This window comes from Lithobates pipiens, unplaced genomic scaffold (genome assembly GCF_037356315.1).
Source record: "Lithobates pipiens isolate NorthernLeopardFrog02 unplaced genomic scaffold, aLitPip1_a1.2 Scaffold_93, whole genome shotgun sequence".
Lineage (NCBI taxonomy): Eukaryota > Metazoa > Chordata > Amphibia > Anura > Ranidae > Lithobates > Lithobates pipiens.
The window spans coordinates 630,075-648,348 of NW_027507916.1; the positions used below are offsets into that span (position 1 = coordinate 630,075).

Below are 18,274 nucleotides of genomic sequence, written 5' to 3' on the forward strand. Positions count from 1 at the left end.
ACCTGGGGGTCCTAGTAGACGATAGGCTCAGCAATGCCAAGTTGCTGCTAACAAAGCAAACAGAATATTGACATTAAAAAGGGATCAACTCCAGAGATAAAACGATAATTCTCCCCTCTACAAGACTCTTCCGGCTCCGCCAATCCCTACTGCTGCTCAGACCTTGAAAAGCCTCAATCCAGCCAAGAGCTGAGCAGTTCTGGATTCAAGCCATGGAACCCGTCATTGAGGTCATGGGGTGAATGGAGCCCCACGATTGTCCAATGAAAATTCTTACTTTGATCTGAGGACACATCTCCAGCTGACTACCCCGGCAAAGACCATTACATCAAGCCTCTGTAATAAAGGGTCCAGGCCCTCTGGTAAGAGGCTATGCTGCTTGTGGGGGAGGTATCTGCACGAGATGGGGCTCTTCTGGATTCATCTGCAATTTCACAGATTTGTTTTTTTTTTGTTTTTTCACAATTGGACTTTTTCTAACACTTTATGAGCAAAATGTATGTTTAGCGCAACACTTGTTTTTTGTATATGCGATGTAATGTGATTATATCTCACTTTAGTATCTCACTGTAATGGTTTTATTTCATATGTATGATTTTTTTTTTTTTTTTTTTGCACACTGCTTTGTATTACTTCTGTATGAATTATACGTCTTTATACTGATTTGCTAATGGTAAAAAAAAAAATATATATATATCTTAATTTACTTACCATATTCTTCATTTTACAAGTAAGCAATTAATAGCCAACGCACACACAATAGTGGTGTCACAGAGCATTTATAAAGAACAACCAGAAGCTGTTTGCCTTCAGACTCTCTCTCTCTAATTGAAACTCCCTAAACCTCTATGAAGAGAGCGGGCAGGGAGGGAAGGAGAAGGGGGGAGATCAGTCATTCCTCTGACTCATCTGATTAACTCAACCTTTTTATAATTAGTTCAAATTGTTTGGAATTATAAAAAAAAAAAAAAAGACAAGAACAACATATAAAAATACAATTTAATGCTAATTCCAATAATACAGTATATACATACATGAGCTCCATCAGGGTTTAATGGGGGTATTCCAGCATATTGTTCAGATATTGACTATAAATTAATATACAGAAAGCTCAGGAATAGGATTGTCTTCATTTCAGAACTTCACATGTTGTATTAATAACTACAGTATATAGTAAAATATAATATCCATATCAATATATATATATATATATATATATATATATATATATATATATATTATATACCTACCATCAGGATGGGCTGCTATGTGGACAGACTCTACTATGGTGTCAGATCATTGAATAATATCTTAAATTGGCTCCTCCTCTTCTCGCTCCCTCCGGCTGCACTCCAGGGGGATTGGTTCTGTGCTGTATGGGGCCCCGTGATTTCTAACAGCAGTACCGTCACTAGGATAGTGAACTTTTGCATGACAGGTCCTCTTTAACAGGCTACCATTCAGTTATATATATCGGAGATGCATCACATCCCGTATTAATAAATTCCCAATCTATAGAAAGAATCAGTTCTTCTTCTTCTTCTATTATAATAGTTTTTAATCTTAAATACAGAATTTACACTAAATACAGAGAACGCAGGTTCCGCCCCCATTACATCACCGTGCTCCGCCTCCTCCGGCACCGTGGATCGGGGGTCGGTATTTATTTATTGGTCCCCAGAATGTCGGCCAGCATTTTGGTGGCGTGTTGGGACTGTCCAGAGGCGTACTCCTCCAGGCTCCGCCCCATCACTCGGTGTAAGTTATTGGTAAGTTTGGTGATGACGTCCTTGAAGTTACCGTTTCGGCCGGGCAGCACTCCGTTCCCGGTTATATTGCTCAGGAAGAACCACAAAACGGGCAAAACGTGGCGCTCCACGGCCTGCGGTTTCCGGGGGTAGACAGAGGATACAAGACCTGGGGGGGCAATGGAGAAATGTTGAGGGGTTCATTATAGAAATAATAATAATAATGCGGTGAGAACCCGCCACATAATACAGTATTCGCCTTCAGGGGCGTCTTGTAAATGCCATCAGACGTGGCCTAAAATTTTTGTTAGAGCAACAGCACTATGTGCCTCACCTTGTAGGCTATGAAAGTACCAGTGTTAGTCTTCAAATCAGTCCCAGCCCCCGCTGAACCCCCTGAATTCTAGATGAAGAATTCTGCCCAGGAAGAGATTAAGCTCCACCCAGTGGCATAACCAACAGCCAGAGTGGCCCATGTGGCACCTGGGGTAAAAGGGGGCCCCGTAATTTGTAGTTATGCCCCTAGTCGCCCTTCTGCCGATGCTAAGCAGTGCCCTCAGAGCCCTGGACCAGGAGTAGAAGGGGCCTCATAATTCATAGTTACACACCGCAGGCCCCACCCCTGCTGATGTTAAGCAGTGTCTCAAAGATCCCTGAAGTAGAAGGGGCCTTCATAATTTCTAGTTAAACCCCTGCTGATGCTGAGCAGTCCTACCAGAGCCCGGGATTAGGCGAGGCCCCATACTTCATAGTTATATACCCTTGGCTCCACCCCTGCTGATGTTAAGCAGTGCCCCTAGATCCTTGGAGTAGGAGAGAGTCCCATTATTTGTAATTACATCCCCTGGCCCCACCCCTGCTGATGCTAAGCAGTGCCCCCCCGAGCCATGGAGAAGAAGGTGGCTCCCTAATTTGTGGTTATACCCCTGCTGATGCTAAGCAGTGCCCCCCAGAGCCATGGAGTAGAAGGGGGCTCCCTAATTTGTGGTTACACCCCTGCTGATGCTAAGCAGTGCCCCCCAGAGCCATGGAGTAGAAGGAGGCTCCATAATTTGTGGTTACACCCCTGCTGATGCTAAGCAGTGCCCCCAAAGCCCTGGAGTAGAAGGAGGCTCCATAATTTGTGGTTACACCCCTGCTGATGCTAAGCAGTGCCCCCCAGAGCCATGGAGTAGAAGGGGGCTCCCTAATTTGTGGTTACACCCCTGCTGATGCTAAGCAGTGCCTCCCAGAGCCGTGAAGTAGAAGGGGGCTCCATAATTTGTGGTTACACCCCTGCTGATGCTAAGCAGTGCCCCCCAGAGCCATGGAGTAGAAGGGGGCTCCCTAATTTGTGGTTACACCCTTGCTGATGCTAAGAAGTGCCCCCGAAGCCGTGGAGTAGGAGGCTCCATAATTTGTGGTTACACCCCTGCTGATGCTAAGCAGTGCCCCTCAGATCCCTTTAGAAAAAGAAGCCCCAGAATTCATAGTTGCACCCCTGGCTCCACCAGTGCCCTCAGATCTTTGGATTATTTGTAATTACACCTCTGGCCCCATCCTTACTGATGTTAGGCAGTGCCCCCAGAGCCCTGGACTAGAAGGGGGCTCTATAATTTGTAGTTACACCCCTGCTGATGGTAAGCAGTGTCCCCTGAGCCCGGCATAGAAGGGGCCCCATTATTCCTTGGTTCACCCCTGCTGATGCTAGGCAGTGCCCCACAGAGCCCTGGAGTAGAAGGAGCCCCATAATTCATAGTTACACCCCTGGCCCCACCCCTGCTGATGTTAACCGTTGCCCCCCAGAGCCTCTACTGCCCATTGAAGTGCTGGTATATGACAGTTTAGTGATGGGCGGGGTTTAGCACTGCAGGGGGTGGGGCTTAAAGTGTATGTCTAACCAAAACTTAGAGAAGGAAATCCTGATCAGCTTTTTTCTGTGGCGTGTGCCCGCTGGGGAGATTCACGGCCTATTTGGAAGCCGTTGCTCTACCACCCTCTGAAAAGGGATCCACCATGGATTTTACTCTGAGTCTTCTTGGTGAGCTAAGACTGGCTGTGGATCTTGTTGAGTCAGCAAATTGCAACACTGTACACACAGACTGGGTCATAGGAGGTTTGTCTTCTACACAAAGCGACATTTGAGGCAGAACAGCCGAGGAGCCGTGTGCCGACCGACACAAAGACTTACAGGAACCAGATGGTTGTGTTCTTCCCCTATAAACATGTTGGGGAGGTCAGGCTCCCCATAAATAAAGTATACTATGTGCGTTTGTATCGTGTGATTGTGTCATATGATTGTATTGTTTGTTTGTATCATGTATTTGTATTTTGTGTTTGTATCATATGATTGTATTGTATGTTTGTATTGTATGATGGTGTTGTTTGTTTGTATTGTATGATGGTGTTGTGTGTTTGTATTGTATGATGGTGTTGAGTGTTTGTATTGTATGATGGTGTTGTATGTTTGTATTGTATGATGGTGTTGTATGTTTGTATTGTATGATGGTGTTGTGTGTTTGTATTGTATGATGGTGTTGTGTGTTTGTATTGTATGATGGTGTTGTGTGTTTGTATTGTATGATGGTGTTGTGTGTTTGTATTGTATGGTGGTGTTGTGTGTTTGTATTGTATGATGGTGTTGTGTGTTTGTATTGTATGATGGTGTTGTGTGTTTGTATTGTATGATGGTGTTGTGTGTTTGTATTGTATGGTGGTGTTGTGTGTTTGTATTGTATGATGGTGTTGAGTGTTTGTATTGTATGATGGTGTTGTATGTTTGTATTGTATGATGGTGTTGTGTGTTTGTATTGTATGATGGTGTTGTGTGTTTGTATTGTATGATGGTGTTGTGTGTTTGTATTGTATGATGGTGTTGTGTGTTTGTATTGTATGATGGTGTTGTGTGTTTGTATTGTATGATGGTGTTGTGTGTTTGTATTGTATGATGGTGTTGTGTGTTTGTATTGTATGATGGTGTTGTGTGTTTGTATTGTATGATGGTGTTGTGTGTTTGTATTGTATGATGGTGTTGTGTGTTTGTATTGTATGATGGTGTTGTATGTTTGTATTGTATGATGGTGTTGTGTGTTTGTATTGTATGGTGGTGTTGTGTGTTTGTATTGTATGGTGGTGTTGTGTGTTTGTATTGTATGATGGTGTTGTGTGTTTGTATTGTATGATGGTGTTGTATGTTTGTATTGTATGATGGTGTTGTATGTTTGTATTGTATGATGGTGTTGTATGTTTGTATTGTATGATGGTGTTGTATGTTTGTATTGTATGATGGTGTTGTATGTTTGTATTGTATGATGGTGTTGTGTGTTTGTATTGTATGATGGTGTTGTATGTTTGTATTGTACGATGGTGTTGTGTGTTTGTATTGTACGATGGTGTTGTGTGTTTGTATTGTATGATGGTGTTGTATGTTTGTATTGTATGATGGTGTTGTGTGTTTGTATTGTATGATGGTGTTGTATGTTTGTATTGTATGATGGTGTTGTATGTTTGTATTGTATGATGGTGTTGTGTGTTTGTATTGTATGATGGTGTTGTGTGTTTGTATTGTATGATGGTGTTGTGTGTTTGTATTGTATGATGGTGTTGTGTGTTTGTATTGTATGATGGTGTTGTGTGTTTGTATTGTATGATGGTGTTGTATGTTTGTATTGTATGATGGTGTTGTATGTTTGTATTGTATGATGGTGTTGTGTGTTTGTATTGTATAATGGTGTTGTGTGTTTGTTTTGCATTAAAATGAAAACTTGCGATCCATAAATGACTGTGTGAGAATTCTTTGGAATACTGCGCGGTACTGGAGAAGATCTGGATAGAGTGGAGAAAAGTCGGAACCTCTGGCAGGTTTTTATTGTTGGCTGTGTCTCCATTGCAGAAGTTTCCCTTCACTTCCTGTCCTGATTAGAGGCGTCACAGGAAGTGAGGAGAAATCACTAGACATGTGCAGAATGAAAAAAATTGTTTTGTTAAATAATTGAATCTAGTTAAATTTGCTAAAATTCGCTTCACTCATTTTCGGAATTTGTTTAGTTTATTGACTTTTCGATTTAAATTTTCCGAATTCTGTTGAATTGAATTCAATTTGGTTGAATTTGGAAAATTTGAATCGGCATTCGAATTTATTCTATTCTAAATTTGAAAGACTGTATTATCTTTCTTTCTATTTTATTCTATTATATTCTTTTCTATTCAAAATTCAAATTTCGGAAGGTGATTATAGCCTATCTATTTTTTTTTTTTTATTCTATTATTCTGATGCTATTCTATTGTTTTTTCTATTCTATTCTTTTCTAATCTGTTCTATTCTTTTTTTTTTTCTCTATTTTATTCTTTCTTGTTTTCAAATAAAATTTTTTATTAATTTTCTATTTGAATTTCGGCTGAATTTTGTTTCATTATTTCGGATCAGTTTAAATTTGTTTCTCTTGTAATTTGGAAATTCGGGTTCATCAAATAATGAAAAACGTGTCCGATTCGGAACGCAGCGATCTTCACGTCTCTGGAAGTCGCCCTGACAGAGACGGACAACCAAAACTCTGACAAAGGTTCTTACTTTTCCCTTTCTTGCTATAAAATGAAGGAACATGGAACTCTAAAGCCACGGCATCTCCCATGTCTCCATCCTCATTGGTTCCCCTTTAATCCTTCCAGTCAATCTACTTCCTGCGTTGAGGCGAGTTACCTGACAATCGTTCGGTCACGTCACTCATGGCGCGGCCGCTGAGGAAGCGGATGCGGCTGGCGAATGGTTGCAGAAGCCACAGATTGTCTGTAATGTAAAAATGATGGTCAATAAAGATTTCCTGTTTGTAGGGAAAGCTGAGAGTTCACGCTTTTCTCTCCTTTCTTTGCCGCTAATCTGCAGTCATGTGACCGACATTCCAAAAATTGCGTCTCTCCCCGCCCCCGACTACATCACGCTGTCTGACAGCAGAAGAAGAGTTCAAGTCAAATGCACCCTTCTCCATTCTAACGCACAAATGCATGCGTCCCAATGCAGGCCGCAGTGGTCGGCAAGGAAAGGCTTTGTTGGACTTGCTTTGCCTGCAATCCAAATTCCCCTCAATTGGAGCCACTGCATGCGAAGAAATGCAACGCAAAATCCAAACGCAGCCTCTGAACTGTCATCTAAATGCAGCCCCCCCCCCCCCCCCCGCCCTGAGCAGGAACATCGATTTAGAATTAGAGTTACTAGGCTGTAGTCAGCCAGAGCTAGATTGATAGTTCGTCGTTCTTGGAACTCTCTGGTATTCGTTTGCTTCTGCCTGCTGCTGGGTAGTGCCCCAGAGAATGGTGTGGGGGGCGGCACTAATCATGGAGTGTGGGAGGATGTAGATGGCTGACTGGACCTCTTAGGCCCGCTGCCTGGGTAGAGTGACCATTTGTTTGGATAGAGGCCAAGGATTGGGACTTGGTGAGGTAAGTGAGGGGTGAAAGCACCATGGAAGAACTCAACTTCAATCCGGGTATCTGAGAAACTGGACAGACGCTTTGCCCCTGACTGCAGTGTGGTGGTCTCTCCCCTAGGAGGCGGTCACTGAACTATTTAGTATCTAATTTCACAGAATGTTGGGTTGGCTTAAAGGTTCTCAATCTGTGAAGGCTGTAAGTACTTTTTGCCACTCTCCTGGTACCAGTTAAGTCCATGGGTGTCCTATGCCCCAGCCCTCTCCTTCGGCAGTATTGGGTGAAATCCAATAAACTCCTTATTTGGTCTAAAAACTGACCATCTGTTCACACCGCTTCACTCCTACTGAGGACTAGACCTTGGCGTGAATGCTAACCTGCCCCGCACCTGAGGTTCCTAATATAACTTTGGGGGTCATGGGGTAGCAACATACACTACTCCATTAAGGACTAGTCCTGGGGGTGAAATGCTGGTCTGATGTTCTTCACTTATCTTTGGAGGTCATGGAATTGCTACATACACTACTTCATTGAGGACTAGGCCTGGGGGTGAAATACTGGCCTGACCTGCATTTGAGGTTCCTCGTATGTCTTTGGGGGTTATGGTGCTGCAACATACACTACTCCACTGAAGACTAAACCTAGGAGGTGAAATGCTAGCCTGAGGTTCCTTATATGTCTTTGGGGGTCATGGCGTTGCAACATATAATACTATATTGAGAACTAAATGTAGAGGTGAAATGCCAAGTCCATGGGTGTCCTATGCCCCAGCCCTCTCCTTCGGGAGTATTGGGTGAAACCTAATGAACTCTTTATTTGGTCTAAAAACTGACCGTCTGTTCACACCGCTTCACTCCTGCTGAGGACTAGACCTTGGCGTGAATGCTAACCTGCCCCGCACCTGAGGTTCCTAATATACCTTTGGAGGTCATGGGGTAGCAACATACACTACTCCATTAAGGACTAGTCCTGGGGGTAAAAAGCTGGTCTGAGGTTCTTCACATATCTTTGGGGGTCATGGAATTGCTACATACACTACTCCATTGAGAACTAGATCTGGGGGTGAAATACTGGCCTGACCAGCATTTGAGGTTCCTCATATGTATTTGGGGGTCATGGGGTGGCAACACACACACACTACTCCATTGAGGACTAGACCTGGGGGTAAAAAGCTGGTCTGAGGTTCTTCACATATCTTTGGGGGTCATGGAATTGCTACATACACTACTCCATTGAGGACTAGGTCTGGGGGTGAAATACTGGCCTGCCCCGCATTTGAGGTTCATCGTATGTCCTTGGGGGTTATGGTGCTGCAACATACACTACTCCACTGAAGACTAAACCTAGGAGGTGAAATGCTAGCCTGAGGTTCCTTATATGTCTTTGGGGGTCATGGCGTTGCAACATATACTACTCCATTGAGAACTAAATGCAGAGGTGAAATGTTGGCCTGAGGTTCCTCATATACCCTTGGAGGTCATGAGGTTGCTACATACTCTACTCCATTGAAGTCATTGAGAATTTATTCATCCCAAAAAATGTGAGAGGAGTGTTTGCAAGAAAAGGAAAAAACCCCAATAAAGGTTACCGGCTATAACGTCAGGAATGATGAATATAGGATGGAGGTGGAAGGTCCTCTTTATCGGGAAGGAAGAGTACCGGATACAGTCAGCAATGATTTACCTATATTTTTCATGAGTGTGTCCAGGACGGTCACTGCGGCCGTGTAGATACCGGTGTGCTTGGAGTTCAGGTTGTCCGTAACGACGGTCACCATAGGGACTAACACATGGTGCAGACTGTCCTTCAGAATCGGGATCATGACCACCGCAGACTCCAGAGCATACTGATTGACCTTCTTGTTGGCGTCCTGCATCCTCGGGTTAAAGGCATCAAATATCTGTGAATATAATACAAATAATAAAATAAGATGTAATAAAATTCTGGTTGTTGACGAGGATCCTGTATAATACGAATCGGTTTCATGAAGTTATGTGAATTTGGAACAAAGTTCATTTACTAAACATTTCCACAGCCACCTATAATCTCCCAGCGATCAGCTTGTGACGTTCCTCCTACACACCTTCTATAGGAGTCTTCCATTATAGCGTCCCCATTACCCTTGGAAATTCACCTTCCCCATACTAGGGGTCTATTTGTCAAGGTTGTCTCTTAAAATTCCCAAGACTCTCACGTAAGATTCACTCGTTTCTAATGGAATCCTATGTGGGAAATATTTGAACCTTGGGTGAAAGTTGTGAGAATCTTGGGTGAAAACATTAACCCTTTCAGCCTCCACATCCATATACCGCTTTTGGGTCAGAGCGGTTTTTAGCAGCTTCGTATAAATGGTAAAGGTACCTGTGTTGGTCTTCAAATCGGTCCCTGAAGAATCCCTTGGATCCTAGACCAGGACTTCTGCCCAAGAAGAGAATAAGCCCCACCCCCTGCTGAGGATAAGTACTTGCCCCAGAGGCTCTACTGCCCACTAAAGTGCTGGCATTTGACAAGGGGCAGGATTTGGCCTTCATGAGGGAAGGGCTTATGCCTCGTACACACGGTTGGATTTTCCGATGGGAAATGTTGGATGTGAGCTTGTTGGCTGAAAGTCGGACCGTGTGTACGCTCCATCGGACATTTGTTGTTGGACTTTTTCTGCCAACAAATGTTGGCTAGCAGGTTCTCAAATTTTCCACCAACAAAACTTTGTTGTGGGAATTTCCGATCGTGTGTGCACAAGTCTGACGCACAAAAGTTCACGCACGCCCGGAATCAAGTATGAGCCGGAAGCGCCAGGTCTTGTAAAAACTAGCGTTGGTAATGGAGAGATCACATGACTACAGAACTTCTTTTTTATCAGCTCGTCGTACGTCTTGTACGCCACTACGTTCGGAGTTGTTGGCCAACATTTGTGTGCCGTGTGCAGGGGCGGACTGACCATTCGGGCACTCGGGCTCTGCCCGAGGGCCCCATGCCACTAAGGGGCCCCATCAGGGTTGCCAGCCTCAATAAAACCAGCGACAGTATGTAAAAATCTGTGTTTTTTTTTTTAAAAATCCTAAGATTATAGCTGCCCCGCCTCTCCAATACCTTTTCAGGGTGTGTGTGTGTGTATTCTGTGTGTGTATATTGTGTGTCTGTGTGTATACTGTATGTGTGTGTATACTGTGTGGCCCCATAATCTATTGCCCGGAGGCCCCATAATCTTCTCCTATTGCCTGGGGGCCCCATGAGTTGTCAGTCCACCCCTGGCCGTGTGTATACAAGACAAGTTGGAGCCAACAGCCTTCCAACAATAATCCGCGGTTTTGTTGTGGGGAAGTGCGATGGTGTGGACGTTGCATTCGAGTATAACTCCAGCCAAATCTATTCTTTTTTATTTGGATAGATTAGGGAAAGGTTGGATTCCTCTGCCAAGTTTTCATTGCTGAGATTCTTAAATGGAGCGGCTTGGAGAAGATACGAAATGTCTTGAAGATTACAGAAGAAGAGCCGGATTGGAATGTGATTGGCCACTAGAGACAGGGACGTAACTATAGGGGGTGCAGCAGTTGCGACCGCAACTGGGCCATGTAATGCAGGGGGCCCATGCAACCCCCTCTACATATGGCCGGCAGCAGCATAGGCAGCTAGGGGTACCAGTGCACCATGCACATGGGTGGCTGGAGGTGGAGGGTGACTAGCAGAGCTCCATGCTTGACTATCGCACTGGCTGCTCTTTAGTTGTGAATTCCCCGCATGACCTGTGTCCTCGGCCGGCTCCTCAGAGTACCCCTCTCCTGCTCCATGCATTGCCTCTCAGTCCGATGTCTGTTCTCCCCAGGCCAACATGGATGAGTGCGCAGCCTACAGCTTGGTCATGGTGAGTGAGAGGACCCCATCCCCCACACACCATTACTTACCCCCTCCATCTCCCCCAGGGGACAGAGGCCCCTTCTCACGTGGGGACAGGGACCCCCATCTCCCCTGGGGACAGGGACCCCTTCTCACCTGTGGGCAGTAACTTCATCTGCCCTGGAGAAAAGGACCTCATCTCTTCTGGGGTGGGGACCCAATCCTGCCTAGGGACAGTCCCCCAATAGGGCACCTAAAGGGGGGGCCCTTCATGGTTTCTTGCATCGGGGCCCTGAAGGTTCTAGTTACGCCACTGACTACAGACCTCATTGGTGGTCATGCTACAACAGATTCTTCAGCAAAGTGAATAGGAATGAGTAATTACACAACTATAGTCACAGGAAACAATGTTTCTTTTTTATAAAATAAAGGCTTATTGAGTAGGTAGGTTACAGAGCAGGGTGCTCCACAATAGCAGAGGTTATGGAGGTAAGTGTATACAGGATAACAAATGATCTACAATGTATAACAAGATGCCAATAATGTTTCTCCTGCAGAACTGAACTGATCAGAAGCCTCTTATCTCATTCATCGTTATTTCTAAATCGTTCTTTTTTTCTGCTTCTCCACTTACTGGAGTGATGTTGGAGGTGACAAACCTCACGTTGTTCTTGCAGCGCTCCAGGAGAAGCGTCACTCCCTCCATTTTGCTTTGATATTCCTTAGCGGAGAGAAGTTTGCTGAGCTCCTTCAGTTGCTCCGTCACTTCCGCTGCCCGGACCGGCGGCCTTCCAGGGACCGGGGATTCCTGCGCTTCTGCTTCCACATCTGCAGGTCTGGTAATGCTACAGAAAAAAAAAATAATATGTTTTATTTATTCCAAACTGATCCTCAGGATCCAGAGAGAGGACAAGTTCTCATATGTCATAGCTGTCCATAGCTGTCTATGGCTGTCCATAGCTGTCCATGGCTGTCCATAGCTGTCCATAGCTGTCCATAGCTGTCCATGACGTTCCCTCCGGGGACAATGCAGGCTGCACACCAAGGACCCCATTATAAAGATGGAGCAACTTTGCAGTGTCCAAGGGAATCTCCTCCCTGCTATAAATATATATATATATATACAGTGCCTTGCGAAAGTATTCGGCCCCCTTGAACTTTTCAACCTTTTGCCACATTTCAGGCTTCAAACATAAAGATATAAAATGTTTATTTTTTGTGAAGAATCACCAACAAGTGGGACACAATTGTGAAGTGGAACGAAATCTATTGGATTTTTGAAACTTTTTTAACTAATAAAAAAATGAAAAGTGGGGCGTGCAAAATGATTGGGCCCCCTTGCGTTAATACTTTGTAGAGCCACCTTTTGCTGCGATTACAGCTGCAAGTCGCTTGGGGTGTCTCTATCAGTTTTGCACATCGAGAGACTGAAATTCTTGCCCATTCTTCCTTGCAAAACAGCTGGAGCTCAGTGAGGTTGGATGGAGAGCGTTTGTGAACAGCAGTTTTCAGCTCTTTCCACAGATTCTCGATTGGATTCAGGTCTGGACTTTGGACTTGGCCATTCTAACACCTGGATACGTTTATTTGTGAACCATTCCTTTGTAGATTTTGCTGTATGTTTGGGATCATTGTCTTGTTGGAAGATAAATCTCTGTCCCAGTTTCAGGTCTTTTGCAGACTCCAACAGGTTTTCATCCAGAATGGTCCTGTATTTGGCTGCATCCATCTTCCCCTCAATTTTAACCATCTTCCCTGTCCCTGCTGAAGAAAAGCAGGCCCAAACCATGATGCTGCCACCACCATGTGTGACAGTGGGGATGGTGTGTTGAGGGTGATGAGCTGTGTTGCTTTTACGCCAAACATATCGTTTTGCATTGTGGGCAAAAAGTTGGATTTTGGTTTCATGTGACCAGAGCACCTTCTTCCACATGTTTGGTGCGTCTCCCAGGTGGCTTGTGGCAAACTTTAGACGAGACTTTTTATGGATATCTTTGAGAAATGGCTTTCTTCTTGCCACTCTTCCATAAAGGGCAGATTTGTGCAGTGTACGACTGATTGTTGTCCTATGGACAGACTCTCCCACCTCAGCTGTAGTTCTCTGCAGTTCATCCAGAGTGATCATGGGCCTCTTGGCTGCATCTCTGATCAGTCTTCTCCTTGTCTGAGCTGAAAGTTTAGAGGGACGCCATGTCTTGGTAGATTTGCAGTGGTCTGATACTCCTTCCATTTCAAAATGATGGCTTGCACAGTGCTCCTTGGGATGTTTAAAGCTTGGGAAATCTTTTTGTATCCAAATCCGGCTTTAAACGTCTCCACAACAGTATTACGGACCTGCCTGGTGTGTTCCTTGGTCTTCATGATGCTCTCTGCGCTTTCAACAGAACCCTGAGACTATCACAGAGCAGGTGCATTTATACAGAGACTTGATTACACACAGGTGGATTCTATTTATCACCATCAGTCATTTAGGACAACATTGGATCATTCAGAGATCCTCGCTGAACTTCTGGAGTGAGTTTGCTGCACTGAAAGTAAAGGGGCCGAATAATTTTGCACGCCCCACTTTTCAGTTTTTTATTTGCTAAAAAAGTTTAAAATATCCAATAGATTTCGTTCCACTTCACAATTGTGTCCCACTTGTTGGTGATTCTTCACAAAAAATTAAAATTTTATATCTTTATGTTTGAAGCCTGAAATGTGGCAAAAGGTTGAAAAGTTCAAGGGGGCCGAATACTTTCGCAAGGCACTGTATATATATATATATATATATACACACAGACACACGCACACTTTACCTTTCCTCTGGTTGCTGGACATCCTGGGTCATCACGGTGGCGCTATTCTTCTGAGGAGGACGCTGGCTTCTAGCGGACGGGATCTCGGAGACGCTGTCACTCAGCTCCTGGAATAATCGTCATATCATCTATTATAAAGTTTGTGTAAAACAAGGATCTCCAAACTGCGGCCCGTGGGCCGGATGTGGGCACTATCCCTCCCAATGATACCAGAGATGGGAAACAAATTCTCTCACTGACACCAATGATTATTTTACTCCCGCTGACCACCAAGCCTGTGCCATTGATTACTCCCTCCGATGCCGGGGCATTTTCTATACCCATTGGCCACAGTCCGGCCCCCTTCACATTTGAAGGGCAGTAAGCTGGCACTTTGTTTTTAGAACATTTGGAGACCCCTGGTGTAAAACATGAAATACGAGGCATATGAGGCACATCACACAGCTCACATACTTTCTGCTTCACAGTGGCGATGAGGTCGCGGAGCTCATGTGATGGGATCAAACGTTCCATCTGCACCTCGAACTTGGGATGAGCCATGACCAGGCTGAACATCCGACGTCCGTAAAATCTGCAATACAGGTGATCATTATTACAATGTGTGGAATACACTCAGGACTGTAGGTGGGGGAGGGGGGTCACTTAAAAAATCCTCCCTCAGGCCCCCCTTTCAGTCTTGCACAGTTGTAGCGGCTCTTCTCCTGGACTGGAAAGTCTTCCCCTGATGTCACTGCACACTGTGAGCTTCTCACAATGAGCATTAGAAGCTGCAGAAAGTCAGATAAACCCCGCCTCATTTCCTAAGAGGAGGACATCCAGTGCCCCTGGCCCCATACCCTTTGAATTTTCTTTGGATTCGGGGGGGGGGGGGGGGGGGTCTGCAGGGGGAGGAGGGGGGTACATGGGGGAATCAGATGTGGTCAACACAGGGAGGGGGATCAGGTACGGAGGGCTGGAAGGACAAGTACAGAACGATGCACTGTGTCTGTGTCTCTCTCTCCAGCAGCTAAAAGCTGGCAGGAGGGAGAGGAGAGAAAACAGCTTTCCGCTGCTGGAGGGAGAGACACAGACACTGACAGTGCATCGTTCTGTACTTGTCCTTCCAGCCCTCCGCGCCATTCCTCTGGGCCCTCCTGTGTTCCTGGGCCCCCTACAGGAGGCCTGGTGGTACCCCTTATCAGCGGCCCTGATGGCATGTGTGAGCTGCCCTGGGCAGAGAAAAAGGGGCCCCTCCAAGGAAGGGAGCTATAAAATAATCCCATAATAAGTCAAAGTCCATCAAACGGCATGGGTGGGAGGGTGACCTCTGTATGAAAGTACCTGGTGTCCTGCTGTCCATCCTGAACCAGTCTGACGAGGGTGCGGAGGAAGGTGTCTGTACTTTCTCTGGTTCCACACAGAAGTTTCTCGGCCCCCAGGAGCTCCATCACCCTGAGCAGATGTTTGGCCGTACATTTCCTCACTGCGCTGTTTCGGTGGCTGTGGAGGAGAACGGCACAAATTACAACCTCAGGAGACCACAATGGGCATCAACGTCTCCTTATACCTCTATGGTGCCCCAAGAGATGGCAACATTTAATGGGCACAGCTTTGCCAGTGTGCCCGGGCTCCTCATGTAAATGACTCTTTTGGAACGCCAATCCCCCCCCCAGGCTCTCAGCATCCTTATACTGCAATGCTAGAGTTACACCTCCAAGTGGACCTATTTTGTTCACATTAAAAGATACCGACAGGGACAACATGTGCAAAAAAAAGGCTTGTTCTGCCACTTATTGGCTTCTCAAGAAACAAGCTGCCAGAAAGGTAAGTATATGTAGGGAAGGCCACTTAGAAATCATGGGGCCCCATATATCTTTCCTGATGAGGTCCCCCAACCCCGCCTACAAAGGGGTGTAGCAGAACAGCGGCACTGACTTTATCCACCTACGCCCCAGAAATGGAAAAAAAAAGTCCCTCTTCTGCTTCCACCTCCTGGGCCCCTCTATTGATGGTAATTGAAGCCCTGGTAAGGGAGCAGAAGCGGGGATGTGATCTAGTAAAATCCATTTGTTCACTTAGGAACAATAAAGCTTCTTGGGGACCCAGTACAGCGGCCCTGTATACAGGTATGTTGTACATACCAGCTGCTCTGGGCTGATAGGGTCACTTGAACCCAGGGGGGGTCTCAAACTGGTGGCCCTTCAGCCATTGCGAAACTACAAGTCCCATGAGGCATTGCAAGGCTGACAGTTACAAGCCTGACTCCCCCAGGCAGAGGCATGATGGGACTTGTAGTTTCACAGCAGCTGGAGGGCCACCAGTTTGAGACCCCTGCTGAACCCCTTGATGCCGATGTCCCACAAATATGCAGCCTCACTGGACTGGGCTTTTTGCCGCGGGGCCGCATATTTGCGTATTTCCCTTTGGAGCACCCAGCACAGTGACCCAGGGTCTCCCCCCGAGCCCCGTTCTAATGATCGGGACCCAGAATGGCCACAGTGATCAGTCACACCCCCCCCCCCCCATTCTCTGTTCTTGCAGAGATAGAAAAGAAGTTCTTGTATAAAAGTGAGTACTCACAGAATGCAACTGACTAAAGCCCATAAACCCAGTGCATGGACATGCACAGAACACGGGGCACAGCCAACGCGTTTCGGGGGACGCACCCCCTTCCTCAGAGCTAGGCATTTTGTGAGTACAGACTTTTATACACAAATGTCTTCTTATTGGATGATCTCTGGTAATGCCCTAGGTGCGTGCGCCTTCCATTTCTCTTCTTCTTGTAGTTCCTTTCGGATTACCCCATCGGAGGAAAGCGCATCCACCCAGTTCTGGGATCCCACATCCACCTTCCACACCACCATTATTTCTGACATCTGTCACCCCTCACCTTGGAAGACCTATTAGCTGGAAGTGACTGTGTTTTTTTGTATCTCAGATGTGATGATATGTACGGTTTTACTAACACAGGTCAAAGTTGCAAAATTGTGCTCAGGCATTAAAATTTGTTTTACCCTGAGGTGGGAAGGGGTTAAGACACGTTAAGTCCATGCATGCGGAGTAATGTGTCAGTGACCCCCTTTCAGGTATGTATTACCACTGATAGAGATCCCGGGACTCCCCCTGACAATGTCTTCATCTGCTTCACCTACATACTTGTCTCTGCCGTCCCTACAGTGTCGTATTTCAGGCATCGGTCTCGGGGGTGTATTATAGGGAGAGTCCAGGCAGAGGTCAGGCATCTCTCTATAACAGAGATATGCAATTAGTGGACCTCCAGCTGTTGCAGAACTACAAATCCCATGAGGCATAGCGAGACTCCGACAGCCACAAGCATCACACCCAGAGGCAGAGGCATGATGGGACTTGCAGTTTTGCAACAGCTGGAGGTCCGCTAATTGCATATCCCTGCTCTACACTAACAAAGCTCCGCCCCCGAGGAACTGAACATGGGCTTACTAATAAATAGTACAGATTATTTCAGTCGATCGGTCACACACCTGCCTCCTGCGGCGATCAGGGCGCACAGCGCCTTGGAAGGGGTCACGTTCTCCACCATCATCCCCAGAGATTTGTCGGCTTCCTCCCGGATGAAATCGTTGGAGTCGCCGATCTTGTGGAGCAAAACCCGGGTGATTTCCTCCACCTCCTGGTCCACGCTTCTGCGGAGAGACCTGAACAGATCGCCGATCGTCTTGATGGCGTGGCGGGAGACCTTGGAGCGCAGATTACCGACCTGACGGCGAGTACAACCATTAAAGTGACCTCGTCACCGACATAAACAAGGAGATAAAAGACAGAACTGCAGCAGAAAAGCAAATCGGTTTCCCGGCCTGCCGCCATTCCTCCGATCTTGCAGAGCTACGGCCTGCAGCAGAACCTTCGCATTCAATACCTCTGGGTGCGTCCGATGTCTGCACACAAACCCCCCCCCGCCACACACTATGGTTCCTTCCTCTGACTCCTACCTCACTACTGTGAACCTGTACTGATGATAGAAGTAGCAGATGGAACCACAGCGTGTGGTGGGGTGCTCACATTGGATGCACCCTGAAGTGTTGAATGCGAAGGTTCTGCTGCAGGCCGTAACTCTGCAAGAGAGCCCAGATCAGAAACCCGGACACCCCTCCTGCCCCCCGGGGGACTGCTCCCCTATAGAGACAGTACAGTGATTGAGCGTTGTCAGCCCAGGTCCCGGTTCACAGCAGTGCGGCTTGGAAATTGCACAACTTCAGCGCAATGTGCGGCACATCCCTGCGATTTGCACTGCCGGCTTCCCTGCGGCTTGTTACTTCATCTACCGTCTATGCAATGAAATCAGTGAAAAGTAGTGAGGGAAACTTTTTCATAAGCGCTGCAACATCAGTTCTGATGCTGGAACTGTCAAATCGCATGACAAGTTCCACCGGTGATAACAGGGGGGCCAAGACAGGGAAATACTGGAGGGATCACCGGGGGGGGGGGGGGGGGATGGGGGATAAAGGAAAAAAAATAAAACCACTGCAGCCACCC

The 18,274-nt window shown here is 46.2% G+C and overlaps 1 protein-coding gene across 1 annotated transcript in view; it reads right to left on the minus strand.

The window, feature by feature from the left end:
- Window positions 1–981: 981 nt before the first annotated feature.
- The window catches only part of LOC143973705 (TOG array regulator of axonemal microtubules protein 2-like), a 72,124-nt gene continuing 54,831 nt past the window's right edge, over window positions 982–18,274 (minus strand). The window contains exons 14-21 of the mRNA XM_077474556.1: window positions 17,263–17,498; window positions 15,104–15,262; window positions 14,237–14,354; window positions 13,784–13,890; window positions 11,620–11,830; window positions 8,835–9,051; window positions 6,427–6,513; window positions 982–1,917 (exon numbers count right to left, since the gene is read on the minus strand). Of these exons, the coding sequence (XP_077330682.1) occupies window positions 1,664–1,917; window positions 6,427–6,513; window positions 8,835–9,051; window positions 11,620–11,830; window positions 13,784–13,890; window positions 14,237–14,354; window positions 15,104–15,262; window positions 17,263–17,498 (1,389 nt within the window). The 3' untranslated portion in view covers window positions 982–1,663. The remainder of the gene's footprint in view (window positions 1,918–6,426; window positions 6,514–8,834; window positions 9,052–11,619; window positions 11,831–13,783; window positions 13,891–14,236; window positions 14,355–15,103; window positions 15,263–17,262; window positions 17,499–18,274) is intronic.